The sequence below is a fragment of the Oncorhynchus nerka genome, linkage group LG12 (genome assembly GCF_034236695.1).
Source record: "Oncorhynchus nerka isolate Pitt River linkage group LG12, Oner_Uvic_2.0, whole genome shotgun sequence".
NCBI classification, from domain to species: Eukaryota; Metazoa; Chordata; class Actinopteri; order Salmoniformes; family Salmonidae; genus Oncorhynchus; species Oncorhynchus nerka.
Window position 1 is genome coordinate 64757039 of NC_088407.1, and position 9250 is coordinate 64766288.

General features: G+C 41.9%; 1 protein-coding gene across 2 annotated transcripts; it reads right to left on the reverse strand.

The window, feature by feature from the left end:
* Positions 1–1103: 1103 nt before the first annotated feature.
* LOC115138589 (tumor necrosis factor alpha-induced protein 2-like) lies at positions 1104–8746 on the reverse strand. 2 transcript variants are annotated; one of them, XM_029675597.2, is made up of 12 exons: positions 8657–8746; positions 8030–8109; positions 6555–7203; positions 6345–6456; positions 6005–6127; positions 4981–5075; positions 4751–4846; positions 2698–2824; positions 2407–2529; positions 2167–2322; positions 1958–2079; positions 1104–1721 (listed from the first exon to the last, which is right to left on the reverse strand). In XM_029675597.2, exons 2-12 carry the CDS (start codon positions 8046–8048, stop codon positions 1571–1573), a joined length of 1773 nt encoding a protein of 590 aa, XP_029531457.2. In that variant the 5' UTR covers positions 8049–8109; positions 8657–8746; the 3' UTR covers positions 1104–1570. The 2 variants fall into 2 exon arrangements, with proteins under 2 accessions (XP_029531457.2, XP_029531456.2); XM_029675596.2 differs by having other exon boundaries at positions 8030–8242; positions 8657–8739.
* Between the last annotated feature and the right edge of the window lie 504 nt (positions 8747–9250).

A 9250-nucleotide genomic window follows, 5' to 3' on the forward strand; every position in this document is an offset into this window, starting at 1 on the left:
ATTATGTATTGATCAATGTTTATCTCGTTGTAGTACGGAGCACCTGCCAGCCCTGCTGCGTTGGAAGGGAGGCCTGTCACGGACACAGACCCGGGAGGTGCTGGAGGCAAGCCAGGAGGTGTACCTGATTTACCTGTCCCAAACAAGGTCTGGAACCTGGTACAGCTGCCTTCTCTGTTGCTGAGGGTGGGACGCCTCAGGTGGATGAACGCACTAAACATGACCTTCAAGTTCGCAACCGACCGCACAATATTTGGAGCTCTGTTTAAAAAGTTGGCAAAATATGTAAAGGTACTTATTATTTTTAATGTATCAAAGATAAATAATAAGATATCTGAAATTGGATAAAATCAAGTTTTTCATTTTGAGGTCAAGTGTTTTAATCCTAAAACATGCCTTGTGGAATGACTTGTTCATGTGCAATGAGTGTATAACCAATAGCGCCCTGTAGATGGAGATAGGCAGTAAGGCTATTGGTCATTGCTCTTCTCCTGAGAAGGAGAAGCCCCAAACAGTCTGCTTGGCTTGTGGGAGTAGTTATCTAATATTGTAAATTACAAAACGTATAGTAATTCACAACACATACAGTAATCAGTAACTCAATTTGAATGCGTTTTGGATGGCCCCATTAGAGACATAGGATGGAATTTAGTTTATCTTTTTAAATGGAAAAGCCACCAATTGCATGCTTCCTCAATTGAATCCCAGAGGATATTATCATCAAGGTCTGGTGTTTCCCCTTAAATCCTTATCACAACATATTATCAAAACACTGACAGTCTTCCAGGGGGAGCTAGAGACATTAACCTGGACGTATTGGCAGCCTCTCCTGTTCATGTAGTTTCCTTCCTCTTTCCAAAGTAATAGGCAGCTTACTGGTAATGTGAGCATTTACCTTGGAACTGATACACAAAACAAATCACAGTCGGCTAGACAAGTACTTAGTGGTGTATACTTCCCTTTGTCGTTGACAAAATAGTAACAATGACTCAGAATGGTTGACTAGCCAATTTGAGGGAAATCCTTGAGTAAGGAAGGAAACACTCAATAAACTCGTACTTCTTGAATCCATGAAGAAGAAATGACAGGGAACTATACAGAGGTGCCTTACAGATGAAATGCGTAGTCCTTTTTATTACATAAATAATTAAACATGCAAAATACAACATACAAATCTATAAGAAGCAATAACACAGTATTCTCATGGAGGAAAAAACTGCAGTAACCTAAAATAACCGCATTATACAATATAACAAATGTCTACTTTTCACAGCACCCTGAAAGGCTCATAAGACACAGCAATGTGAAATAAGTCCCTTTAAGAAAGCCCATATACAAAAGGCAAGCTATTTTGCAACAATCTAATACACTACAGACTTGACTCAAGAGTGTTCAACAATCATTTGACCTGTTGTCACTAGTTACCACAGCCACAAAATCATAAACCATACCCATTTTTACAATTTCTCGTGTCAAAATATGATTTTAAAACTCTAGCCTTAACCTTAACCACACTGCTAACCTCATGACTAACCCTAACATTAAATTAAGACCAAAACGCTAGTGGTGACTAGTGGAAACCCAATACCATGGAGAAAAAGGATGGGCCATCCTGGGAGCTGGTGGTGTCTTGGATGTCCAGGAGGGTCTTCTTTATCTTCTTCACAGCTGAGGCAGAAAGGTTGGACTTGAGGCTAAGCAGGGCGGTCACCTGGACGTCACTGTGGGTCAAAGGGGAAAAGGGTGAGCTCATCTGTTGTTCAATTCAAACACAGAATCATCTGCAGTGTGTTATTGGCCTTGTGCAATGAACTTTAACTGAATTTAGCATTATGACCTGAAATATTTCTGTATCAATATCAGCCATCACTACATAGTATGCAAAGGAGATACAAAATCACATAGCGACAGTGTTGTGTAATAACAGTTATGTGAGTAAGAAGTATGACAGTTCAACCTGAGATCAGGGTAAGCTTGCCCCAGAGTTACTATTTCCAGCTGTATGGAGGAAATGTCTTGGAGTTTCAGCACTTCAGCAATCCTGGCCAGAATGTCACTCAGCCACTCCTCCCTGGAACCCTGTGAAAACAGTCACAATGTTATTTCCAGTGTGTGTGTGCATGTGTGTGTGTGTGTGTGTGCGTCTCCGTGTCCGTGTATTCTCACCGCTTCAGTGAAAAGTTGGTTTAGTCTCTGGCCATCCTCCCACACCGACCTGGCAGCCTGCTCCTGCATCTCTTTGTCTCTCAGCTTGATCTTCCTCTTCAGTAGCCTCCTCACGTACTCCACTGTCACCTCCAAGTGCAGCTGGCTCAGCAGCTCCTTCATAACCAGCCATTCAATCAATCAACTTCTCAATCTGTCAATAAATCAGCCATTACATCTTTCAATCGTCAATCAATTTACCTGATGGCAGGAGTCAGTCAAGCCCGTAACATCCTGGGTGTGTTTGTTAATTCCTTCCAACAGCTTCTCAAACACATGTTTCTTCTCTAACCATATGGGCGTTCCCAGACTTCTGTACTGAGACTGTGTGTGTGTGTGTGGGGGGGGGGGAAGAGGCAGATAGACAACAGATCAATATCAAGACCAATGACAGGCTAGTAGATACATTCCACTTTATATGACTTCCTTTCCTCAGATGCAAAGTCAAACTTTTCACAAAGCCTGGATTTTAGATGTGTAAGTCAGCAATACCTTGAGGTCCTTGTGTATGGGGCTTGTTAAATATCTGTAGCCACAATTTTTCATATCAGCTACTATGGACAAACAGCATTCCTTTATATCCACTGGGAAGAGATCTGCTTTCTTCACAATATAGTCCCTGTGTGGAATCATACAGGTAGAATGACTTAATAAGACGGCTCTGAAGAGAATGGCTGACATTTTACATGCTCCTGACCAATTGTGCTATTTTGTTAGCTTTTTTGCGTTGTTTGTAACTTATTTTTTAAATTTATTTTGTACATAATGTTGCTGCTACCGTCTCTTAGGACCGAAAATATATTCTGGACTTCAGAACAGCGATTACTCACCACGAACTGGAAGAAGCTTTTTCCTTCAACAAGACCGACGAGAAGGATATACTGCTCTCCCGTGAACAGGCCCAAATCCCTGTCATTTACGTGAAGAAACCACAGAGGAAAAGAGGACGCAGATCCGGCTGCCTTCTGAGATTCCGTAGGCGAGCGAGTAAACTTCTACTGCCTTCCATTCTACTTGCTAACATGCAATCATTGGAAAATGAAATTGATGACCTACGATTACGATTATCCTACCAACGGGACATTAGGAACTGTAATATCTTATGTTTCACTGAGTCGTGGTTGAACGAAGACACGGATAAAGAAGCGAAGGTAACCTGCCTAAATGATTACCACCACGTAGTACTCACGTCGGTAGCCACGACATGCTTTGAAAGGCTGGTCATGGCTCACATTAACAGCATCCTCCCGAATACACTAGACCCACTCCAATTCACATATCGCTCCCACAATCTCAATTGCACTCCACACTGCCCTTTCCCACCTGGACAAAAGGAATATCTATGTGAGAATGCTGTTCATTGTCTACAGCTCAGCGTTCAACACCATAGTGCCCACAAAGCTCATCACTAACCTAAGGACCCTGGGACTAAAAACCTTCTTCTGCAACTGGATCCTGGACTTCTTGACGGGCCGCCCCCCAGGTGGTAAGGGTAGGCAACAACACGTCTTCCATGCTGATCCTCAACACTGGGGCCCCTCAGGGGTGTGTACTTAGTCCCCTCCTGTACTCCCTGTTCACCCACGACAGCGTGGCCAAACACGACTCCAACACCCTCATTAAGTTTGCTGACCATACAATAGTGGTAGGCCTGATCATCAACAACGATGAGAGCCTATAGGGAGGAGGTCAGAGAACTGGCAGTGTGGTGCCAGGACAACAACCTCTCCCTCAATGTGAGCAAGACAAAGGAGCTGATCGGAGACTATAGGAAAAGGCGGGCTGAACAGGCACCCATTAACATCAACAGGGCTGTAGTGGAAAGGGTCGAGAGTTTCAAGTTCCTTGGTGTCCACATCACCAATTAACTTTCATGGTCCAAACACACCAAGACAGTCGTGAAGAGGGCACGACAAAACATTTCCCCCCTCAGGAGACTGAAAAGATTTGGCATGGGTCCCCAGATCCTCAAAATGTTCTACAGCTGCACCATCGAGATCATCATGACCGGTTGCGTAACCGCCTGGTATGGCAACTACTCGGCATCTGACTGTAAAGCACTACAGAGGGTAGTGTGTAAGGCCCAGTACATCACTGGGGCCAAGCTTCATGCTATCTAGGACCTATATAATAGGCGGTGTCAGAGGAAAGCCCATAAAATTGTCAGGGACTCCAGTCACCCAAGTATTATACTTTTCTCTCTGCTACTGCATGGCAAGCGGCACCGGAGTGCCAAGTCTAGGACCAAAAGACTGCTTAACAGCTTCTACCCCCAAGCCATAAGACTGCTGGACAATTAATAAAATTGCCACCAGGCTATTACATTGACCCCCCTACCCCCATTTATTTTGGCAAATATTTTCATAACTCTTCTTGAACTGTACTGTGGGTTAAGGGCTTGTAAATAAGCATTTCCCGATAATGTCTACACTTGTATTCGGCGCATGTGACAAAGTTTGATTTGATCAAATTAGATGACTAGATTATGTCATGGTGGTCCTATCAATTTGGACATCACATCACATAAAGAGAAAATAAAACATACCTAAATTGTTCAACACAGGAAAGATTGGCCATTATCACAGTTCCGCTGTTTCTATTGTTGCTTCCCTTGAGAACTTTCTCCTGGAATTTCTTGTAGCTGGAAGTGTGTAATTTGGTACATTAGTAATAGATCATCTTGATTTGATAGTATTTGGAGTAGAATACAACAGAATGCATTGTTACTTCATGATTCATAACATGCAATTCTGTCCTGCAAATAGCTTATATTACCTATTCAAGAAGTCCTTCAACAGGCACGCAATCATCTGGACTTTGGACGTGTCTCCCAAAACTGTCTCTACTGATGCGAATGCAGCATGAACAAACTAAAGGGTGTTGGGGATGAATCAGAATTAGTTGGGTAACATAGATAAGATGTTTTATTTTCACAATATGCTTGTGAGATATTTGTTATTAGAATGTATCTCTTTGGACTATAGGGTTGGCAGTTTGCAGTTATCCCTTCCCAGCTAGGACTCAGTTACTTGGGGCCCAGAGAGGGGAGAGGTCAGGCTTGTCTTATCTGTGAATGTGTCTAACTATTCCTAAACCATGTGAAGGGATGGCGTGATTAATGGGGATACAGTTAGTTGGCTCCGCAATGTCTGTACACCAGTCACTCCCTAATTTTCTCATTTGGGGGAAGAGTATGGCAGTGTCTGGAACCATTGTATGTCCCCTCTGATGTTGCCCTTCTCTTGAAGTATAAGATAAGGTAATGTTTTGGCAATATGAAGTACCAAGAATGAGATTAGAACCTTATCTTAGAGAGCAAACTGAACGATAATGTATAGATAATGCTGTCTGGCTATGGGATACTCCTCTCTCAAGTAAAAGTCTCCCTTTGTGCAGTTTTCCTAAGACCTGTGGTTTGTCATGTCGACTAGGGGGTGGATCTTTGCTATAAAAGATCTCAGTTGCCATTATGTTGACACTCTCAGAATTAATTTATAGACACTGAATTGATCTGAGAGTAAAAGGGCTATGGTGAAGCTCATATTATTAAAAGATGAAGTTTAAAGTATAACTGACTTGTGTGTGGTTTGTAAACTCTCCAATCACTCTGTAATACAGGAAATGACCACGACAAGGGACAGAGAAATAGAAAGTGAGCTGGTTAATTAAAGATGGAGAATAAGTGACCTTTCCATTTGAAATTAATCTCTGTTGAAATAAACAACGTAATTTGTGACTAACTGAATAGTAAGAGCAATATAGGCATGAAGATGCCAAATATTTCCTATATGATGTCTACCTGAATGACATCGATGGCCAAGGGGCTAAAGTAACAGTTGTCTCTGAGCTCTGGCACAGATCCCTCCCTCCAGGCTTGCTCCTCTACATTCAGCACTTTGTTGATCAATGTCTGCACCTCTGTCTGAAAATAGAGCATAAACAAAACCATGCATTATCTAACAAGGGATATATTTATCTCTGGGATAATTACTGTAAACTTAACTTTTTTTAATGATCTACAATCAATTATTCACATCTAGGTGGGTAAAGCTAATATTTTTCTGTTCGAAAACATAAACACATGGGTCAGAAAGCTGTGCTTCAATTTGCAGGACACATTTATATGTAATAACATTTACCTCTTGGTGAGTAAGATATTGATTCTCCAGGTGTGTTATTAACTCTTCAGTCAACAGCTTTCCCAACGCTTCAGGGTTTATCGCCTTGGTCAGTTCCAGATTTTGTAGAATCCTAAGACAAAAACCAGGAGTTACTATGTTAGTCAGTCATATCTCCTAACCTCCTTATATAGTATTTGAATAAGCAAACAAAAATAAGATATCACTCACTCTGGGTAGGCAACATTCACCCAATGCAGGAGGTAAGAGCAGTCAATCATGCCCAGTCCATACTCTGCAATCTTTCTCATCCCTGCACTGAAGGCTTGGTGGTACATTTTTCCATACAGGTTGCAGATATCCATGTCCTCTGGATAACAGCCCTTCACATCCTTCACCACCATCAGCAGGTCCTCCTGCAGGCGTCTGCCCTTCCCACAGATGTCCCTCTGCAGGGAGGAGCGTAGCTTGTTGCTCTCTTCGGGGGGCAATTCGGCATTGACCATACACTCCTCCACCAGGCTCTGGATGACAGTGTCGTGGTGACGTCTACACTCACTGGGCCTCCAGAAAGGCTGTTTACTCTCCTGCTTCAGCCATCGCCTATCCTGCTCCTCCTCCTGTCGGATAGCCTTCACTGCAGACTTCAGAGCTTCCAGACTGTCTTTGTCCGGACTGAGAGAACTCTTCACAGCCAGGTCTATGTGGCTGAGGAGGCCTTTGCGATCTCTGGCGAGCTGCTCTTTCTCCTTCTCCCTCTCTGTGGTCGGCTGAACTACTTCTGAGATCCGTCCATATAGATGCTCCTCTCTGTCTATCAGCTGTTGGCCAGCAGCAGAGAGGCGATTTCTCTCAAGGTTCTGCTCAAAAGTCAGCAACTCTGAGGGAAAAGACAACAAAAACAGTGTTGTGTTTACAGTGTCTAAACTATTTGCCATAAAACATGTACATACGAATGTATGACGTGTTAGAACCAGTGGTGGAAAAAGTACCCAATTGTCATACTTGAGTAAAAGTATAGATACCTTAATATAAGGTTACTCAAGTAAAAGTGAAAGTCACCCAGCAAAATACTTACCTACTTGAGTAAAAGTCTAAAAGTATTTGTTTTAAACTATACTTATGTATCAAAAGTAAATGTAATTGCTAAAATATACTTAGGTATCAGAAGTTAAAGTTAAAGCATAAATAATTTCAAAGTCCTTATATTAAGCAAAGCAGATGGCTCCATTTTCTTGTACACTCCAACCCTCAGACATTATTTACAAACAATGCACTTATATTTAGTAGGTATGACAGACCAGAGGCAGTAGGGATGACCACCTGTATTCTTGATAAGGGTGTGAATTTGACCATTTTCCTGTCCTGCTAAGCATTAATCATGTAACAAGTACTTTTGGGTGTCAGGGAAAATGTATGGAGTAAAAAGTACATTTTCTTTAGGAATGTAGTGAATTACAAGTAAAAATGGTCAAAAAATATAAATAGTAAAGTAAAGTACAGCTACCCCAAAAAACTACTTAAGTAGTACTTTAAAGTAATTTTACATCATTGGTTAGAACTATCTACAGATGTGGTATAAACAAATAAATCAGTCATGAGAAAAATGTATAACCTATGATAACCTAGGAATTATAAAATGTTTTTTTTTTAAGACATGGAATTACAGATAGAGAAGGGGAGAACTGGTTGTAGGTTTCACTCACCCTTCTGGGGGGCAGCCATAAGACTGGATGTGTTGGGTACATCTGGAAAGGAGACGTGGCTGTTGCTCTTGGAATTCCGTCTAAGGATAAGGGGCAGTGTAAAATGTTTAAACTTTTTTCCAGCTGATGTTGTCTTTCCACTGTGTTCCACTGGAGATTCTGGTTTAGTGGATCCTATTCCTGGGGTGTTGCTGGTCCGCAGGGTCATCATTGCTACAAAGAGACAGATGGTCACTTACTGCATTTGCAATGTGTTCTAAACTGATTGTGTTCAATCAGCTGCATTGTTAAATATTGTAGCGATATTAACCCAACACCTAGCGAACTCAGCAAGAGGTTTGGATCTCTTAGCATAACGGTTGAAGTATTGGTTTTGACTATCGCTTGACCATGGTTCGAGTCTTGGTCTGGCCACATCCCGCCGGGTACTCTACAATATTTAAAGGCGTTTTTATGTCACATTATCTCTATCTACCATTAACAAAAATTGGGTAAAAGGTTAGAAATACAGTCGGCATATATGTATATATATATAATTGCCAAGTATATTTTGTAAATGAAAACATTTGACATCATAAGTAAACTTTCAGTATGCAGAGGCAAAATAAAGCATGCATAAAGACCTACCTGCTGAAGCCAGATAGAAAAATATGTGTGAACTGAAAGGAATTGATCTACTCTCATGACAGTACAGATCACGTCTGCATATCGTAAAAACACTTCCATTTATAGGCTGCAGCAGGACAGGGTGGGCTCGCGTGGCAGCCTGGTCTCATAGATTAGACGTAACATAGTACACTTAAATCCAGGATACTCACATCATTATATGTTATGTTTGGTATGGTTGCATAAGACCACGGCCGACCCGCTCATTAGGCAGGATTAGGCGGACACATTGTCTGAGGTAAACTGAATAAGACGCACCTCCAACAACAAAACATAAAACCTCACAAAATTCTGCCCCAAAACAATGACAATTTCTCTCAACCAGTGGCATATGGGGGTTTTAGGTGAGCGCTGATGCCGCCCTGAGATAAGCAGTGCCCACTTTGTAAAAGACAGGGGCGCAAAATATTTTGCTTGTCCATTCCCAGTGCTCTCACCAGGGTGCTGTTGGAGTGGCAAAGCTAAAATACCACCTCTGCAAAATGAACAACTCAACTTGACCCTGCCTACCCAATAGCAGTCAGTTATCCCTTGTCATTCATCCCCCAGATCTGA